Genomic DNA, 20,880 nt, shown 5'->3' on the forward strand with positions numbered 1-20,880 from the left:
GTGGTGATTGAGCCTATGGCCTGCTGATGAAAGCCTTTGCATGTGCAGTATTACAGACTGGATGTCTGTGGCTACTTCCATGGAAAAAGTCACAAGCGGTGCCCAGTTAGTGACGCGTTTTCCATCAGCCAGCAGTGGTTGGTCTGCCAGAGAGGGTAGGCGGAGCTAAGCGGCTGCTTTTCCGCTCTCTGCGAGTGTTGCGAGTAAACAGTAATCTACTATGGCTGAACTAACAAAGAAAAGATGGATGACTACAGATACAACTTCAACAAGAAGTGAAAATCCAAAGAAGAAGAAACAAACTCGACGCTCAGATGAAGCAAACAGTCTGAAAAGGAAAGCGACCGTCAGCCAGGAAAATCAAGAGTTACAACCGGAGCCGACCGTGGACGTCACACTGTGTCCACTGTGTGGATATCTGGGAAGTGTGCTCCTGTAATTACCGTTTATCACCACAGGTGACGCCAAAGAGAAGGAAACTCTTCTTCCACCACCATCAAGAAGCAATGTGTCATTAAAAGTTGTTTGAACAGCAGATAATAGCTTTAAAGTAACCACACCTGTGCTACAGTATGTAAGATACATATAAAGAACTGTCTGCGTACACAGTGTTCTGTGTGGATGTGAAAGAAGCCCTGAACAAACAGGTTGTTTCAGTTTTTCCCCGTTTATCTAAAGTGGGTCTGCCTGTTGAGGAATTACAGGAATGTCACATCAGCTTTTGAACTACAGCAACTGATAATCAGATTATAATGACCCCAAAGTTTCTGACACATGACTTTAAGTAAATTTACTGTATCTGTTTTATCTTTTATAGTAAATTAAAAGCAAGTAAAAGTTTAGTTTCCCCCCAAAAAATATCAGCCACATGATTTTGTTCTCATAAAAGAAGAGAGAAAAGGTTTTAACTTCAAACATAGTCCCAATGAGGATGTTCCAATGTTCCTGAGAAATTCGCACAACATAATAATGGCCAGAGAAGTTTCTTTCTAGGACTTTGTGGTGTAACAGTGAAGATGACCTTTGACCTTTTGGGTAAAAAACAGTCAGTTCCTCTTTTTGTCTAATTAGAGATTTATGTGAAATTATGTCACAATTAGAAAAGGATGTTTGTGATTTGCTCCATCTGAGAAAGGTCCCATTCTTTTTGAATCCATATATTGTCAGTGGGAGGGTCTGGTGTCAGCCATCTAATAATTCTACACTTCAAGCCTGCTGGAAGTAAAATACTCAACAGGTGCCCTCCAGGCCTCCAGGTCTTACTGTAGTCGTGCCACTGTGGGATCTTGGGGGATATCCTGTTGAAAAACCTCTTTGAGGGCATCAAATACTTTCCAGAACACACGGACACCTCTTTTCCCATTGCCACTGAAGTATCCTCCTGTCGGTCTCTTTCCTGCTGCGTCACCGTCTGACGTCACAAACGCTGAAACAGGGTTAGTAAACATGTTACGGTGGTTGGGTCTTCATTGTATCTATTACTCATCAGTCTGGTTATCAAACTCGGAGCCAACATTAGGAACGATGTTCGAGCGCTGCTCAGACGGAGACGGGTGGAATTAGTAGCTGAGATGACGAGGAGTCGCAGAAGTTGCCGACGGAGCATAGCATCGTGCCGGAAAGGGGGCGGAGCTTAGCGTGTCGACCCAGGTTTTGTGTTCCCATCAATGCCGATCGGAGCCGAGGCGATAATTACCCGGGTGTACTGCAGAGTCATGTGACCCGAGTCTGAATGCTGATTGTAACCTTTCCCACTAAGCAAAGAAGCCGGGTGTTGGAGGGTGTTAGTGGGTTTTTTGACCAGTGGGAAAGCGGCTTAATTCTATACCTACCTACACACTAGGTGTGATTTGTGTTGTGTGTTCCACAGTTCTTCCAGCATGAGCTGGAGCGTGTTGAAGCCGTCTTGGTCGTGACTTGGCCGTAGGGATTATTTTCCATTTACCTCCACGTGTTTGAATTTGAATTTGTAACTAGGTGTGTCTCGGTGCACGCCTCCCTCCAGGCATCCTGTGATGTGGTCATGCTCGTTCCTGCCTCCCACCTCTGCTTTATCTGAAGGCCAAGCATGTTTGTGAGATCACAGTGACCTTTGAGAACCAAAATCTTAGCCGTTCATGCGTGTGTCCAAGTTTAAGCCAAATTTGAAAAGAAATAAAAATCAACATTTCTCCCACAGTCCAAAGACATGCTCATTAGGTTCAGTGGTGACTCTAAATCGCCCGTAGGTGTGAATGTGAGAATGAAAGGATTGCCCGCCTCTGTGTGTCAGCACTGTGACTGACTGGGACTCCCTAAAAACACGGTATGTCACCCGGACGGGCGTGGCTTTGCAGGACGTAACAGTGCACGCGTCAGCCCTCTCAGCGCTAACTATTAGCTATAGCAAGCTAACTTTACGTTAACAGGTTTCCTTTGAAAGAAGCCTCACGTTCGAGAGCTTGGTAAAGTTTGCCCAATGGGACTATAGAGAATGAAGTTACCTGAGTCCCAACTTCAGCAGTCAACACATTTAAAGTGAATCGCACCACATGGAAGCTGAATGCCCTGTAAGCTCATTTGGGCTGGGCTGGGACACCAGAGTACAGACCCCCATCTGACTACATTTTATCTACATGTCAATACATTTTAGCACTATTGAGTTGCTCTTATTTGTCAGTGTAACGTTATGATGGTCGGATTGAGTCAGGTAGAAGTCATTTTAAAAGTCCAGTCACAGTTGTCACCGTGCCAGCAGCACAATGAGAATGTGAGTTCATCTCCGTAAATCAATGATCACAAAAACATAAAACATCATCTCTGTTTGAAGCTACACTTAGACGTGAGGTCTCCTGTAGGTTTAATGGAGAGTTAATGCAAAGAGGAGGTTAACTAACGACTTTTTAGGTTACAGTTCTGCTAATCCAGAAACGAAAATCAGGCACACAACAATCGATGTGACGTAGGACGTAAGGCACCGCCGCCCGCGTGAAATACTGTGTTTTTACGTTAGTCCCTGTGATTGACTGCCGATCAGCTGGGATACAGATTTTTTACAGTGTGGTGTTAGTAGTTATATTTGATTAAAGGATGTGACTACTTTCTGCTGTATTTTAACGTCCACAGTGTCAGAATCACACGTTTGTATGACTGTGAGTGTCCACGTACTTCTGTCAGATGTGAATCAGCTTCCAGGAAGGTTTGAACTTAAGTAACAGAGTTTCTTCTTGGTTTTTGGCCCCGTTGTTGAAACTGAAGTTGTGACAGTATCTTACCAAACATCAGTCTGCTCGCGTCTCACAGGAAACACAAACCTCAGGCCGGCCGTTTGAAAGTAACGAGTAAAAAAAGAGACGCTGTGACGAAAGACTTCCTGAAGGACAGAACTTCTGCAGAAACGTCCTGCAGCATCAATTCACCAACATGTGTGTTTAAATACGTTTACTTCAAAACTAACAAACGTTTCTCTAAAGTGCTGATACACTTTTCAAGGCTGATACGCCGAGAATTCAGTCAAAGAAGGAAAATAAAGTCCATGTGTTCATTTTCTACAGGAAGTAGTTTTTAAATGTTTTACAGAGCAACAGTTTAAATGGTCCACAGTGAAGAGAAAGCATGAAAACAAGGTGTTTGTACGAACGGTAAAGGAGACATCTTTGAGCAAAGTTAAGGTTGCGTTCACTGTCAGTGGGAGAAAACGGTGGTGCCACAGTGCTGTAAAAGAGCCTCTGCAGGCAGGTTATGGTCTTAAAGGGGAAATTTCAAGCATGTAATCAAGTTGCACTTCCTCCCAATGTTATAGGAAGTTGATTTGCTTCCTATTTAACTGCTCAAACATCAGAGGACAAGACAAAGCCAGAATGTGGGTGGATCAAACCTCTAAGATTTTCATTTTAAACATCAGGAACAAGACACAGCTTTAATTAATAAGAGCAACAACGGCTCCTCTCTCAAAGGAATTAAGTAAAGTCTCGAAATTTCTCCACATTTGTTTGATCTGAATAATGTGGGAGCTAAATCTAACTTTGGTTTGCACCGTCACCTCACAGTGAGAAGGTTCCTAGTTCGGAGTCTGCATGTTCTCCCCGTGCATGCGTGGGTTCCCTCCTGGTACTCTGGCTTCCTCCCAGAGTCCAAAGACATGCTCGTTAGGTTCATTAGGGACTCTAGATTGCTCGTGAGTGTGAAAGGTCAGCCCGACGATCAGTCCAGGCTGTAACCCCGCCTCTCGCCCAATGACAGCTGAAACAGGCTCCAGCACCCCCGCGACCCTGAACAGGATAAGCGGTATAGATGATGGATGCTCCAAAAGATGTGATTTTAGGACATTTTTGTCGCTCACCTGTGTTTTGAAGTGAATAGTAACGTAACGGTAGTGACATTAGCATGTGAGCATTGCTAAGACAAATAGCAATGTGTCCATCTTCTGCTTCAAACTTGAGCTTCAAAACTGAGCTCCATAAACAAATGGGGATCGTCACTGTGGCTACGTCCACTTCCCATATAAAGTCTATCGTTAAATCACTAATCAATCGATCAATCAGTCAATCAATCAATCAGTCGTGGTTGCTGCTGGTTTTGTCCCAGTTTTTATGGCTCTTGCAGGAAGATTACACCATTGTTCCTCATCAGACCTATTTCATGGATAAGCTAAAAGCTAACTAAAAGGCTAACATAAAGTACACGTTAGCATGGCCAGTTTACAATTTTACTTGATATTTTAAATTAAACATTAGCATCTTAAACGGTCAAAGTTCACATTTCATGTTTAGCATTAATCCCACAGTGGTTTAGCTTTGTCGTTTGACCTGCTGATGGCGCTACAGAGGCTCACAGTGTCACCGACAGTGACCGGAGGAGTCAGAAGTTTATGAGATATTTCAGACCAAACGCGGTGGACAACAGACAGTGACTTTAATCTTAAGCTAAAGGTCTGTGGTGTTTTGTTTGTGTAACTCGGTCAGAGGTAGTCTGAACACCTTCAACATTTACAAACGTAAACAGAAACATTTAGTGGCACAAACATCCGTTCTCTGTTGAACATCTGAGTTTTTGAACATTCACGTGTTCAGTTTGTGTTCGATTACCTGAATAAATATCCAAAGTCTGACGTCAGGAAGTTTGAAACGAGTCTCTCCTCTCCGTAATGCCTGCTCGGACCTGATAACGCTCCAGTTAAGGCTCTGGGTTACAGTTTTTTTTTCAGTCCTCATCTTCGTCTTTGGCTCAGCTTCTTGACTCGCTTCTGTTTCTTGAAGTCGATAAGGCAGTCGGTGGCCTCTGAGATGGGAGTGAAGGCTCTGATGGGAGAGTTGCTGATCCGGAGCGCTGACACACTGTCCTGTTCCTCCTCGTCGTCGTCGTCCCGCAGATCAATCACTTCTCTGATAGAAGAAAACACAGACAGGCCTGTCAGAGCTGAATCAGAATATTTTACGTTTGTATTAAGATTCTTCTGGTGTTTTCATTTAATAAACACAATTATTTGACTCCTGTTTGTGTTAAATTATGTGTCCGTTTTCTGTAATTAATGCAGAGCTGAAACAATAAATCCTTTTGAGACATAGAAGACAAAACATGGCTGAATTCATCTGCCTAAAAAAGTTAAAGTGACAGATTTTAGTGGTTTTAGTTTTTATTCTCCTCCAGCTTTTATATTTTAATTATTTTACTCTGATGTCTATTTTATAAAGTAAGAAGATAAAACAATAAAACTGTAAGATGGGACTGCCCTCGGATTCGCTTAGATAATCTTTTAACAGTTTCTCACCCTGGTTGGAGGTCGGATCCAGACGGCCCGGCCTCTGTGAGACAGAACAACAACGACGTTAGCATAAACTTAAATTAACAAGAGGTTGACTGATGAGGTTTTGAAACACGACTCTGCTGCTGAAGAATGTGTAGAATAAACAAAAACAGGTGAGACCACAAACTGTCCACTGTGAGTCAGACAATGTGACATTATCGGACTGTTCTTTAAGTTCTCGTGTCACTCTGTGTTTCTTTATTTCAGCTACGTTTCAAACATCTCCCTGATTGTTCCTGGACAGACGGAAAGTACCGAGCACCTCTAAGCAGAGATGGATTTTAATATTTTAATGTGACTTTTAGACTCACCTGAATCCCTGGTGTCTGTTTGCTCCAGAGCTGACAGCAGAGTTCCTTTCTGAAGATCAGAAACAGAAAAACAATGTTTTCATTTAAATAAACGTCTGTTAAGTCTCTATCTATCGCCCAATGAGGTAACACAATGGTGATTGAGCCTATGGCCCTCCGATGAAAGCCTTTGCTTTTGCAGCATATAGTATTATTATGGGCTGGGTGTCTGTGGCGGCGCCCAGTTAGTGACGCGTTTTCCATCAGCCAGCAGTGGTTGGTCTGCCAGAGAGGGTAGGCGGAGCTAAGCGGCTGCTTTTCCGCTCTCTGCAAGTGTTGTGAGTAAACAGTAATCTACTATGGCTGAACAAACAAAGAAAAGATGGATGACTACAGATACAACTTCAACAAGAAGTGAAAATCCAAAGAAAGAGTTACAACCGGAGCCAACCGTGGACGTCACACATGCAGCACTGTCTGGATATCTGGGAAGTGTGCTCCTGTAATTACCGTTTATCGCGATAGGTGGCGCAAAAGAGAACGAAACTGAGATCTTCAAGATTACAACTTTAAGAATGGATGTGAGAGAAGTTTAGTCACAGTTGTTTTTTATAGAGAGCAGCAGGGATGCTGTATTATTGTAGGCCAACCCTGAAGTAAGCATCTCCCTGATTACCTCGACAAATTAAAAAAAAGGATTTTGGTTAATGCAGAAAACAAGATGTGAAACAAACATTTGTGATATTAACTCTCTTAGTTAAGTAAGATAATCTTTACAAATGAGGACCACTCCAAAGGCTGGTTAGGGTCATTGGTGACTCTAACCGGCCAGTAGACGTGACTGTGAGCTTGAAAGGTTGTCTGTCTCTGTGTGTCAGCCCTGTGACCAGACAGGTATTTAAAGCGTAGGTGCAACGACCAGAGGAACTACAGCACTACCGCATATCACGCAACTTCAACACCCCCACTAAGTCAAGTGGTCCATGTTAGAGATGATGATGTTTAATGTCATCTCATCCAGCCACTTCTTTTTTAAGACACGTGAAACCCTCTTATTTCGACATCTAACCAAAACCCCATGAGGAAACTGGAAGTGCAAACTGTACACACATATCTGTGTTTTAGGGGTCATTCCTGCAGATATTGACTGAGGGATCTTTCTAAACAGACTCTGCTTAAGAAGATTCTGGTGTCATTAGTACTCTGGTTTTTCAGGTTTTAGTTCGAGTAGCATCATCCACCAGCATTTCAGCGGGCATTGGCTGTACACAGAGGAACTAGTCCGTAATGCAGTCGGCTTTCTGACGATGATTGCTTTTTGTTAATTTCTTATCTTAATAACTGGGGCTACACCAAGAGCCCTGGGAAATTGGCTGCCCCTCATAGAAGCTATCTGTTGTTTGAAAAATCTTAGAACCATGGGATTTCGTCTGTTAGTGACGCTGAGTCTTACCGCTGCAGGTTTTGATGCCTGCCGCTGGATGCAGAGCTCTATGTGTCTGCTGTAGTCTCTCAGAGGAAACGCTTTCTGACAGATGTAACATTTCTCCTGATTGCTGTGGAAACAGACAAATAAAACCAAGAGTTTAATTAAAGAGTTTAAAACACTGATTTGATTCTGTTTGATATGACAGGTCGTACCTACTTACTTGCCAGTGTTAGAGGGCTCGGTAATCTCTTCTTCTTCTGTCACGTCAGCTCTCCTCGTTCTCTTCCTACGTGGCTTCAAAGACACTGAGACAGAGAAGAAGGAGTCATTTCAACATAAAACTGATGTAAACAGAACCATCTAGACAAAAACTCTCTGTACCAATGTTAGAACAAAAGCTTGAAGTATTGGCATGAAACTAGAGGCCGAAGTGTCTCCTAAAGTACCCAGGTGTGACACAAAAGTAAAGTCTCTGTTACCTTGGAAGCAGTCGGCTTTCGGCCTCCTCTCGTGCACGACGGCCACCTCCCCGTCGCAGTACGCAGCGTGCATCTCGATCTCCGTCGCAGGGAAGGACCCCTGACAGATGGGACAGTCCACTTTGGTTTGCGGGCTCCGAGTTGCTAGTTCCAGTTCAGGAGACGTCGACCTTTGGAGAACGCGACCCCTCATCTCCACGTCAGGATCCTCTCGGTCCTCCTCTAACTCCTCTTTTCTTACACTTCGTCCTCCAAAATCACTGCCGCTGACAGGGATGCTTCCCTTTGGTTTTCTGTTCACTGGGGCTGAAAACAGAAAACACACACTTGTTTATTGGACATTATATCCTGATGACATGAACATTATATCTTCCCTACAGAGACAGGATGAATAGCTACAGAAACATTGATACTGACGGAATAAAGTTTAGCTTTCAGGCTCTAACGTCTTCATTTTATGCCTAAGACTCTGCCAGTCTCTACTCTCTGTTTCTAATGAGCGTGCAGTCTTACCGTCCACCTCCATCTCCTCCTCCTGCTCCTCCTCCTGCCGGTCATCTCTGGCTGGAGAATCATCTCGGAGAATCAGCTGGACGTCTGGTTCTTCTGGGCTTTTCGGTGGAAGCTGTGGAGAAATCAAACCAGCTAAGGGGATTGTTTTATAGTCAATCTAATCTCTATTTACAGACTCTACATAGCAGAGGAGGCAGGGACGTGGAATTTCTGGGAAGGCAAGTGTTCAGGTTTCCGTTTGAACTACGCTTGTAGTCTGAGTAATATTGACCAATCATGTATCAGCAGGCTGCGGCGTATGCGAGAAAAACAGACCGTGAGGAGAGCAAAATGCCTCCTTAACAACATCAATGCTCCCATCAGCGTCATCTGATGACGACTTATCTTCTTATTAATCTCTATAAACAAACATCTGCATGCTAACAGCTAACAGCTAACAATCTGTTATAGAGCTAAAATTTAACTTGAGATGAATTCCCTTGACGCTGTGTTACGAAAGCTGTTCAGCGTTCAGATTTCCCGACTTCCTCGAATGCATCAGATCGATCCGACCTCCGTTCAACAAACGAGCATTTTAAAAGTTTTCTTCTCCTCTTGAGGACAGACCTGACAAAGCTTCAATTATTACTTCTTACAAATCTGCATCATGATGTTGAGATTTGGTCGAAGGTAAGACCCGTTAATAACAAGTACATCACAAGAGAACGGTTTCTCTTTCTGTAACGGTGCAGCACGCGGGAAAGGAAGTCTTGACGGGAAGAAGATTATCGCTTACCGCCCGGCACGTTCACCGGTGTCCCCAGAGGATACATCGTCTCAGACTACAGCCGATGGGATCTGAGATTATAGTCAATCTAACTCATAGTTAATCCTTTGACTGATACTTTACTTAATCAATATTGATGACCAGTTCCTTCAGGTTTAAATATTCTGAGTGTGTCTGAAGGTGTCGTGTTAAGCTCATGCAACATACAACGTAAGGTACGTACAGTAATGTGATACTTTTGTTACTTATGGACGGCAGAGAACTTTTTCCAGCTCAACCAGGTCTTAGTTATTGGTACTGGAGATCAGACAGAGAAACTAAATGTAAAACTCCAAGCACAGGTTTTAAATCTCTGTCAGTAGGTGAAGAATGTAGGAGTGATCTTTGATTCCGACAGCAGTTTTGAGTCATATATCAGGGATATTGCTAAAAATGTATCACCTAAAGAACATTGCCAAAGTGCGACCGTTTCTCTCTCAAGCCAATGTTCTCGCTTTTGTTACCTGCAGGATCGATTACTGTAATGCTCTACTTTCTGGTCTCCCTAAAAGAATATATCCCCGCTACAACTGCTCCGAAACTCAGCTGCACGAATGCTGACAAAGACCAGAAAGAGAGCACACATCACGCCTCTTCTAAAGTCTCTGCATTGGCTCCCTGTATGAATCGATTTTAAAAATTATTTTACTGGTTTGTAAAGCTTCTAATGGACTTGCTCCAACCTATTTATCTAATTTGCTTGCCTTCACAATCCTCAGGTCTTCAGGTAGTCTGGTGGTCTTTTAATGGTGCCAAAAGTGAGAACAAAAACCCACGGTGAGGCATCCTTTAACTACTGTGGCCCACGTCTGGGGAACAGCCTACCTGAAGACCTGAGGGCAGCACAGAGACCTACCTTTTTAGTCTGGTTTCAATAAAAGTTTATTTTATCTCATGTAATTTATATTTTAGTCTGTTTTTATTGATTTTTAAATATTGTTTTATCCCATTTTATTATCCCTGATCAACTTTTAGTGTTTTATAAGCTTATTTATTTATCTCTTTTATTTAATTTAATGTAATTTTCATCAAATAAAGTCTGATTGATTGATTAACAACAGATTAATATAAAACTAATTGTAATACAACCTCTGTAATCGCTTCCTGATCTGTTGGAGCACTGACTGCAGGTAAAAACTGCAGTATTCAAACTCACCTCTGTACCAGCGTTGGTGTCCATCATCAGGTCTTGCGTCCTGTCATCGTCGTCGTTACTCAGTTGGGTCTCTTTCGTCAGAAAGACACACAAACAATCAGGCTCAGCAAACTACAGTCTCCCTCTGAAACATGCAGTAAACACATTTTGCAAACCGTCCAAGGAAAACGTGGCGTTTCAGTACCTGGACAAACCTCGCAGCCATCAGAATCCACCTGCTCTTTTCCTCCCTCCTTCTTCTTCTTCTCTTCTTCTTTGGTCTCTCTTTCCTGCTCCTCCTCTCCCTCCGTCTTGTCTTCCTCCTCTCCCTGAGGTGGAGGAGGGGTATCATCATCTTCACTCAGTCTTTTGCCTCTCAGACCGAGGCCACGCCTGAAAATGTGTGCACAAATAAATAAACAAAAATAATAATAATAATAATAATAAATAACAAAAAATAAATAAATACAATAAAAATTAAATTAAGAAAATAAAAACAAACAGACAAGAAATAAAATAAAACATAAATAAACAGACAAAAAATAAAATAAAATAAACAGACAAAGTAAATAATAAATACAATAATAAATAAATAAATAAATCAATATAATAAAAATAAATACAGACATAAAAAAAGTAATCAGTTGAAAATCCTGAGAATGCTGATGTTTGAAAAAAAAAGAAAAGAAAAGGTTCAAGTCAGCTGAAGTATTAGAAATAAACTGCTGCTTCAGATCTACCGAGTTACTTAGTTGCCTTCACTGATTTTAAAATAAAATGAAGCAGGGACATCTGGTGGTAAGAAGGCATTACTGCGCCGTTACTGTGCAGTGTGTGTACACTTTTTACTGTCTCTAAAATATCTGCAAACACCGGCATGCAAACTGAAGCCTAACATGAGGCTAACAGGATGCTAACAAGACATTTTTAACTGTAGAAGAAGAGCTGGTAGAGTTGTTGCAGCTTTTACCTTCGAGGAACGTCCTGTTGAGGGGATTCAGGTGACTGTGACTCAGGTAACGGAGATTTCTGAGGACATAGAGGAAAAAACTTAATGATGATGAGGTAAAGAGCTGTATGTCTTTAGGTCTCTGTTACATAAGCTGAGAGTTAACACGGAAAGTCAAACTTAGACGATGCACAAATATTTGTTAGATATGGCTGCTAGCGTGCAATGCATCCTGGGATGAGTAGGCACTGCTGGCATGGCTCCACGAGCAGAAGAGCCTTCCCAGTCAGTTTCGCTGCACAAAGGAATTTATTGCTTTTATGACTTAATTTAACATCAACATAGATTGGCATCCAGCCTGAAGCAATGTCGGACATGTTTGGATTACTTAGATCCAATCCAGCGAAAGACATTCGGACCATTAAGACAGATACTCAGAGCCCTTGTTAGGGGCTTTCACACCTGACAGCTTTGGTCAAGACTTTTCAGACTTTACTCAGAAAGTCTGGTTCGTTGGGACAGGTGAGAACACACACTCTGACTTTGATGCGGACCAAACTACCAGAAAAGACGGGTCTTTTCCAAATGAAGCACGGTCCGGTTTGATTCAGGTGAGAACATAATCAGACTTAAAGTAAGCAAACCAAAACACAGTGTTTCGTGGGTTGTTAAGGGATGTTGACACTTGCAGAGGACAGACGTGGGGGAGCGACGAGGAAACACAAATATGGGCTGATCAAACAATTTCACAAATGCACAAAAACACGGAGGTGGTCAAACTGTTCAGTGAAAAACTAAAGGAGGATGGAACTGAGCGATCTGTGGAACAGTGTTGATTAAAAGTGAAATAAACTCCGACAACAAAACATTAAAGTCTGCGATCATATTGAGCGTGATTGAGGACTGTGCTCTCCCTCTTTGTTTACTTCAGGGAGTTTTCCCACATGGAAATTCTGACCAATCAGAGAGCAGTTGACTCGCTCTGGTAAAAGCTGCCGTGTGAACACAGACCAAACTGGAAGCAAAATGCAACATAGTAACAGTGGCGGCCTTCGATTCGCTCTTTTACCTCCAGCTGTGGCAGGACGGGCCCCCCCCACTCAGCCTTCCTCAGCAGACACCTCTGCGCCTGCTTCAGACTCTTCTCATACACATCCATCTGAGCCAGGATCACCTGAGGCACAGACACAGAGGCAAGACTATCATCTATCAGTGGAGATGGTCTGAACAACGCTTTGTTATTGAGTGAACGTTCATTATATAAAATAAGACAGAAACCTGTGTGTAGGAGTCTGGGTTCAGGCCTCGAGGACAGAAGGGAACCCCCCAGTAGTAGTGCACCGTCGTCCCCCCTGCAGGCTCCCCAGACGGGGCTGAGGACCTGCTGACTGTCCCCCGAGTGTTGCCCAGCTGCCGATCGTGCTGTGAGTTGGTGAGCTGCTGTCGGCCCATAGATGTAGAAGAGGAAGAAGGTCTGAGAGTGACGAGACAGAGAGAAGTACAGGGAGAGAAGAGACACGCTTCATGTAAGGTGAAGGAATTCAATCTGAAATGTGGATATTTATGGATGCAAATTAGTAACTCCATCAGAGGAGCAGAGAGGACTTCTTAATTAGGTCCAACTTGTCGGGTATTTTCACTCAAAAACAAAAACTTCCTGCGACTGACTCGAAAACAAACCTTAATCAGCCTGATATGTGAATCACAAAGAGAGCTCTCTACCTGCAGTTCGACCCAGTCCTCCCTTGAGACAATTCAGCCACGTCGTTCAGAGAGGCCGCCTGCCTGTCCGCCTGAGAAACAGGTCTCTCCTCTGGGAAGACCGGGCTGGGGGAGCCCACCGGCTGCAGCGGAAGGAGAGAGGAGCAGTGGGAGAGTTAGCCGATACTGGCAGCAATAGAAGCAGAGATTTGTCTGTCCCTTGTTATTTGCTGACTTCCTTCAACCCCACTGCTTCTTATTGAAAACATAAAGCTTTAAAAACACCTTCAAATTATATTGTTTCAATTTAAAGGACTCGGTAATTTCAAATACAGCTGCTCACATTAGATTTAAGCAAACAACAGAGGGACATATTGCATTTGTTAGGGACTGTTTTCAGCAGCAGATTAATCCACGTTGCTCTCGTGTGTATTTGAGACAGCAGGAAGGTGTGGCTGTGTCGTTTGTTATTCTTTAAAATAAATAAAATCTGCTGTACGACAAATCTCATTTAAAATGCAGGATAATAAAGTTGTTGCTTTAAATGTGTTCTGGAAAGACTGCGTACCGTGACGTCGTCCTCGTCATCGTCAGACCAGAGCAGCTTCATGTCATTGCTCAGCTCCATCTCTGCTGAGTTACAGTCTTTGGATGTTTCACGTAATTCCTCCTCTGCAACATCAAAAATAAAAATATTGCTTTATTGTCCAAGAGGGGAAATATGGCGTTGACTTTAGTGCTTTAAACAACTGCAATCAACTTAATACAAAACATAAACAAAACTGCACAGCGGTACACAAAGCACATGAGAATGATTTACATACAACAAAATGAAAGAGTAAATATTCTAAGTGACTTGTTTGAAGATTTAAAAACTGAGGAATTAAATGCAACAGTACCTGAATTGTTTAACCTGACATCTGGATTGTGATCGGTCTTATTGTCCTACATTCAAAAGCAGGAACAAACAGAGCAGGGGATTAGAAGGTGACTGAAAAAAAAGAAAGTTATTTTTCATTTCTGCAGTCAAACAGTGCTGAATGTAACTTTAAAGGTGTAATAAGTCAGATTTTCCCAAAAAAATCAAATATAGACTTTTACAAATATATAAATCATCCCTTCTGGGCCTCTATACATGTGTGCTGGTGAGTGTGCAGACCCTTGTGAGACGCTTCCCTCTGCATCGATTCTGTTGTTTTGCTTTGCACGGGACGTTTTCAGGAGAGGCGTACAGGTGAGTGTGGGAGTGGTTCAAATTAGCGACAGGGCCCCATTCAGACCGGCGAACATGGCGAAAGAGCGATGCAGAGTAGGCTTTCTTTCTGTGGGACAGGTAGGTGCCTCAAACCTGATAGGACAAGCTAACCGGCGATTAGCATGCTAGTGCAACGATAACCGTGATGCTGTTGGTGTTAGCGTGTTCTCGCACAAGAGAGTGAGAGTGAGCTTCTGGTGACAAAGAGCCCAGGAGGAGGGGCCCAGTTTGAATGTGTTGTTGACAAAATGCAGGAAAAATACAACTTATTGTACCTTTAAAGTTACGCCAATAAATGCAACAAAAGTAGCCCATATTAGCTTATCCCTTCTATTGCGTTCAATTGAGCTGCTTCATTTCAGGGGTCAAGCAAAGGCATTTTTAACCCATTAAGACGTTTATACAGATTATATGGACTACATTATAATTGGAGTTATACTGGTACAGAAAAAAGATATCAATATTTTTGCCAATAAATAAGAAAATATCAGAACAGAAATGTAAAGATATGTTTTAAAACCCCGTCAAAACGGTCTGCATTACACAACCCCGCTACATAGCATACATTCAGGTCCCATTCATTTAAAGGATCCTTTCCAACAATGTTTATGTTTGTGTGTTTTCAGCAGACATATCAATATGGGCCTTGAAAACCTTTTATCTCACCTGCTTCAGACTCTGAGAAGAACCTCTGAGCTCACCAGCTGCAGCACTCGCCGAGCGTTTCTGCACATCAAGATGAATGTTTGGCCTTTGATCAATCCTGTCAAACACCGGGCTCGTACTACAACCGTGACTCTGCTCAGTATGTCCTCGGTCAGTCTCTGGACTTTTACAGACCGCTGATATTCCAGGGCTTCTCGGGAACACTGGGCTATGCGGCCGGCAGGACGTGGACCTCACAGAGGTGGTTAAACTGTCCTGAGAGGAGAACGTGAACCCTGAGTTACAGACCTGGGGTCTGCAGGCACTTTGAGACTTCTCGAGTTGAGTGCTCCTCCCAAATACTGGACTTTTGAAGACATCAGGAATCAGCTGGGTCTCTGTGTCATCCTCAGGATCAGTCTCTGAGAACATAGGACTCCTGGGCAACATGAGGTCTCTGGAGCTTTTGGGAAACGTGGGGCTCTTGGGTTGAGCAGGCAGAGAGTTTTGAGGAACGCTCGAACTGTCCTGAGAGCACAGAACAAACCCTGAGGTCCTGCAGGAGTCCAGCAGGTCATGGCTGAGCCGCAGGACCTGAACCTCCGCTCTGCAGCCAGTCGAGGGGAAGACGGGGGATTTACAGTCCTCGATCTGGATCGAGTCAGAGCTCTGATGTATAGCCGAGAGAAGACAAATACAGACATAGTTATGAGTGGAGTCGTGTTAATGTACATTATTCTCCATAATTAATATCCAAAAACAAGAATCAGCAGATTAATCAAAGGAAAGAGAAGACAGAAATCCTTTCTGCGAACCTGCGGTGAGTCCAGCTGCAGGTCCAGAGGCTCGGAGCTGCAGATTGAAGCCTGAGAGGCGTTTTTCTGAGTCTGGGACAAGTCCGGCATCTCCAGCAGAGGACTCCCTTCTCTCCTTTTCCTCTTTTTACTCCTGTGCTGACTTTCATCTCCACTTTCCTTTGCTCCTGGGAATAAAAACACAGCATGTCTCATATTTCTGGGAATTTCAGCACAATTTTCTATTTTCAGCACAATGCGATTATGCCTGTCAGTGCTGTGGCAAAGAAAACAAAGTAAAGTAAAGATTGCTGTATGTCTAACATTATAACTGACGCAGATGTTTTCTTCAGGGACTCACCTCCGTTCAGGTCCGTCTCTTGTGAGCAGCCGTCCTCCGACGCCAGCTTTCTGTTTGAGTACGAGAGTTTCCTTCTAGAGCAGAGTCTCAGTGAAGCTTCAGCGTCGGCGAGCAGACTCTGACTTTCATAGGGTGGACAGGGTTGTGTCTGACTGACCATCTGCAACAGAAAGACCACACAGAGCTACTGTATCAACTGATAAACTAGATTTCCTGTTAACTCCCATACAAGCTTAAGTTTTAAACAAGAATGATGCACTTTGGGTTTTTTCCAGTAGTTACATTTTAAAGGAACAATATGTAATATATTATAATGAATAAATGACCATGATATGTGATCAGAGATGAAGGAAACATGCTCTGTCAACAATGCTGCAGCCAGTATGTTCTCCTCCTGAAGTTTCCATTCTGGTGTGGAACGTGTGTATGTATTCTGGCCTGCGTGATCACACCCACTGCCCATTTCGTCACCCCAGGTTGCCAGATATGAACCAAATTGCCGCACAGGACTCGTTGCTTGTCATTATCAAAGCGTACATCTAGGTTCAGTGTCCTCAAACCGGCAACCCGCCTGAGCTTTGTGTTGTACTAGAAGCGTAGCTGTTTGGGAATAGCTGAGTGCCTGAGAGTGGGTGGTGGAGCAAGTGAGTGAGAGAGACAGGAAGTGAGTGTGTGCGCATGAGTTACAAGAGTAAACGAGGATCGGAGCGGATCAGCGGCGAGTGTTATCTGCAACTGGAAATAACAGAATGACTGTACAGTAAGGCTGTGTGTGAAATAAAGCCAATAATTGTCTTTAGACACACATATAGTGTGTCTAAAGTGACGGGAGTTAGCCCAGAAGCTAGCTGCAGCTTTGGCCCCAGACCAATAAGTCTCCCCTGTGCTTTCTAACGACAGTCGGAACGCTGAAGCAGAAAAGACAAAACATTTGAATCTGGGGAGGAGAGGGCGAGGGGAGACAAGACTCTGCAATATTTTGAATTTGGACTGCGGTACCCTTTTTAGACGCCAGCTGTCAATGTTACATATTGTTCTTTTAAGTCAGTGTGATCATTGTACATTAACAGTTACACAGGAACAGCTAACACCTAATTCAGAGTAACTTGTCTCTGTCCTATTTCTCCAAAATCTAAGAGGCATACAGGCTTAAAACAAGGTTCAAAAAGGGGCTAAAGGTGTAGCACACAGCCAAATCACTGACTCCATTGCAACAGTATTCTTCCTGCTAGCATCGACTAATCCGTATTTCTGTTTGTGAAAGATTGTGATTATGGGAACTTACCTTAATAAAGGTAAGAATGTGAAGTGTTTATTTGAAGCTGAAACAAACTACATCCTTTAAGCAGAGAGATGTCTTTTTTATTAAGCCAAAAATAATAGAGACAGAACACAATTCAAAAGCAGCACAAACTACATGTGTGCTCCTTAAATAAACACCTTCATAAAACACCAACACATTATAAACTTCACGAAGGGAGGATTAAAAACAGCAGCTCTTTACTCACACTCTCCTGGATGGCTTTCATCACGGCCTCTTCCTCTTTCTGCTGCCTGAGCGCCGTGATGCTGGCTTCCTGTTTGCTCAGACGGAGCGCCAAATCCATCATCTCCTCCTCTGTCATCTCTGAAAACAACAGCAAGGTCACCAAATGTCAAACATCAGGGCTGTATAGATTACAGATTCACCAAGACACGCTGCCACTGACTTCTGTGTGAAGTTTGAATGATAGAGGGGCTTAACTTGTACAAGTCTATTACTTTTATTTCAAGATTGACACTCTAGTTTCGCAAATAACCTTGACACATTTGAAGGCATCATTTACTTAGCACATCAAAAAGGACAAATACAGTATAAATGTATCTTCATCTTCTATATTTTTTATCCTTTTTAGATGTAATTATTTTGTGTCCTACATGTGATGTACCTTTGGGTTTGGTTTTGCTCTCCCTCTCCCTCCTGCGTTTTCCTCTTGATGATGACAGAAGTGATGATGAGAGCTCGTCCTGGAAGAACAAACGCACAGTTCATGTTTCAGTGCTGTCACTTCCCAGTGTTCATGAAAGCCTCGTGGTTCACATATTGAGCTTACTGAGGAATTACTTTATGTCCTCTCTTAGCTGAGGAATTCATCGATCACTGCCGAAAAATTATAAAAATCCCTGGGCTCAGTAAAGAACAGATCCTAAACCTCTACTTATCACATTTCTTTACATTGTCGTCTCTGTCGTCGAGGTCTCCCTCCTCCTGCGTGTTTTCGTTGCTCTGTTGGCTTTCAGAGGGAACTTCACTGCAATCCTTCATTATGTGCTTCCTCAGAGCCATCCTGCTCTGCTGCTGACAAACTTCCACCAACAGAGACACAGAAAACATTCAAGTGTTACATTTAAAAAACCTTACAATCCTGCCGTTTTCAGTCAGGCTTCTCATCACTCAAATCCCTGCTGGTTTTTGTTTTGCAGCTTTTAATTTATTCTCACCCCAAACATATTAAAAAGCAGGTTTTCCATTTTAAATTTGTGGACTTTAAGGCCATGGTAAAACAACCCTGATTAAAGTATTTTGACATAATCATCTTTAACAGGTTGAAAATGACTAACCATGTCAAATACACATGGTTTAAAATGAGTGTATTTCCCTTTAAAAAAATAACCTTTAAACCTATGTGTGCCGTGGGTTGGGCTCACAGTGAGCTAAAATGCAATGAAGTTATTTTCTTTAACAGAGAACAGAATGCGGATTATATCACAGCTCCAGTTATATAGGTTTCAACTTTACATACGAAATTTAAACCCAAATCTGGAGCAAAGCTAATGACAGAGTCCATGTCCCGCTCACTCCTAACAATCGTTTCCAGATTTACCTGATGATGAAGAGTGTCCTCTTCTTCCTCTCATCTGTCCAGTGGGTCGGTGTGACGTGATGACACGAGCGTGGACCCAAAACCAACTGACACCTATGTTAAAGTCAGAAGTGAATACGATTGGGAAGCCTGAAATGACTTACAATAGACTAAATCACGTATTAATCAATAACAGCTAATATTAAAAGGCTTATAGGCGTAAAGACCTAATGTGACAGTTAGCCTACACAGCGCGAGAACATCTCTTGATATGAAAACAAACTGAACACACGAGACACTGAAAACTGCTAATAAAGTTAGTATTTCTGAGTCTTTGTTTAATTAAGCGGATGTTTAAAGAGCACAAAGGCTCACTATGTGTTTATTTGTTCAGCAGCTACCTAAAACAACAATAAAACAAATGATATTCCGTTTAGAAACACTCACAGCGGAGTTCTCCTCACTTTCGCGGCGCCATGTTTGTTTCTGTGTACGCAATGACGTGACGTTCACGTAAGGCGCGCCTTTCACGCCGCCTTCAGGAACTGTAGGTTAATGCCGTTTCTGTGCTGCCTTCACGGAATCTAATTTGCCAACGATGGATGGATGGATGGATGGATGGATGGATGAATGGATAGATAGATAGATAGATAGGTAGGTAGGTAGATAGATAGACATACATATAGATAGATGTGGCCAAATCTTCATCAAATGTGCCTTTCTTCCCTTCGGGGAATCGAACCCCATTCCCCCACATGACAGGCGGAAATATTGATAACCAGGATGAATCGATGAATACCTCTGTCCTGTGACCATTTCGAAACAAATTGTCATTGATCCAAGTTCCTCGTTTAATTTTGATAATGTTTATAATGTAATTTTTGTTTCATAAATTAAATACATTGGATTAAACTTATGCAGGTTTCCAATTTTTTTTTCATTTCACTCCACACAATGCAACAATTTGGAACAAAAGAAATTTTTTTTATAATCCTGTTTCTTTATTTAATAAAGATTGGATGAAAATGTAGGTGCTACAATAGCGACATTTGTTGGATGAAAATGTTAAATAACGGTATTATAAGATTAATACAGTAAATTTTTTTCCGGCATTGGTTTACGTGACCCCACAAAAATAGCACATCTCCTCGTTAGTATGTCTGTCAGCCGATTCGAAACCGGGCGGAAACAGTATTTTCAAAGTTAAACAGAAGTAAATACAGGAAAATAAGGTAAAAACACAAACTGGCAAAATGACACCACTTTGAATTTTTCTTTTTTACTAAAACTCAAAAGAGTATGAATATTTATAAATGTCCTAATAATTGTCCCCCTACAATGTTACAATTTCATTTAATTGTCCCTGCTCTTATGTCAAACCGGGACCTTCGGAAAATTGGAAACGATGAAAAACCACTAAAGAAAACTTTATTAATGTTTGTACCACACTGTCCCAACTCCTCCATATCCATAGTCCAATCTTAAAACAAGTAATAAAAAACGGATATACATCTGTCATATATGTTTAACTGATATGTGCTATAAATTACGTGCTTTTATTTTGAAAATCCCTGATATTGGTTATGTCGGTTTCCGTAGTATAGTGCCCTTAATGTCAATCAAACGTGAAAAAACGGGGTCTCCTTACCGTTACCAAACGGGTGAAACAGCGCCCCCAAAATCCTGCGTGCGGCCAAAAATATATTACATCCGTAGTGATAAGAACTACCATAAAGAATGAATGGGAAAAGTTAAGACAATTAAAGACAGTTGCACTCAAATCAAACCTACCCGTTTACGTTCAATGACTCTTTGTTTAATCAGAAAAAAATACATCTTCATGAATATCAGTATTGTTACGATATCCCTGTTTACTTTGTTGTTTTCAGTTTATCA

The 20,880-nt window shown here is 42.3% G+C and overlaps 1 protein-coding gene across 1 annotated transcript; it reads right to left on the reverse strand.

The window, feature by feature from the left end:
- Positions 1-4,367: 4,367 nt before the first annotated feature.
- Positions 4,368-19,453, reverse strand: uimc1 (ubiquitin interaction motif containing 1). Its single transcript, XM_069671353.1, has 23 exons — positions 19,432-19,453; positions 19,006-19,098; positions 18,357-18,487; positions 18,070-18,148; positions 17,650-17,768; positions 16,142-16,301; positions 15,802-15,968; positions 15,008-15,655; positions 13,986-14,031; positions 13,655-13,758; positions 13,108-13,229; positions 12,664-12,859; positions 12,455-12,559; positions 11,407-11,465; positions 10,642-10,829; positions 10,458-10,528; positions 8,497-8,608; positions 7,984-8,289; positions 7,725-7,809; positions 7,529-7,631; positions 6,097-6,145; positions 5,750-5,783; positions 4,368-5,363 (listed from the first exon to the last, which is right to left on the reverse strand). Exons 2-23 carry the CDS (start codon positions 19,037-19,039, stop codon positions 5,189-5,191), a joined length of 3,093 nt encoding a protein of 1,030 aa, XP_069527454.1. The 5' UTR covers positions 19,040-19,098; positions 19,432-19,453; the 3' UTR covers positions 4,368-5,188.
- Between the last annotated feature and the right edge of the window lie 1,427 nt (positions 19,454-20,880).

Source organism: Semicossyphus pulcher, unplaced genomic scaffold (assembly GCF_022749685.1).
Source record: "Semicossyphus pulcher isolate SPU_LCO1_2020_fin unplaced genomic scaffold, fSemPul1.0.p SCAF_10, whole genome shotgun sequence".
NCBI classification, from domain to species: domain Eukaryota; kingdom Metazoa; phylum Chordata; class Actinopteri; order Labriformes; family Labridae; genus Semicossyphus; species Semicossyphus pulcher.

Excerpts from the sequence above, each read along its gene's own strand:
- uimc1 (XM_069671353.1), bottom strand. The coding sequence starts at position 19,039 with ATGAGAGGAAGAAGAGGACACTCTTCATCATCAG. Across the intron at positions 8,290-8,496 it reads GGAGGAGATGGAGGTGGACG|CCCCAGTGAACAGAAAACCA; the intron begins GTAAGACTGCAC and ends TTCTGTTTTCAG. Across the intron at positions 5,364-5,749 it reads GGATCCGACCTCCAACCAGG|AGAAGTGATTGATCTGCGGG; the intron begins GTGAGAAACTGT and ends TTCTTCTATCAG.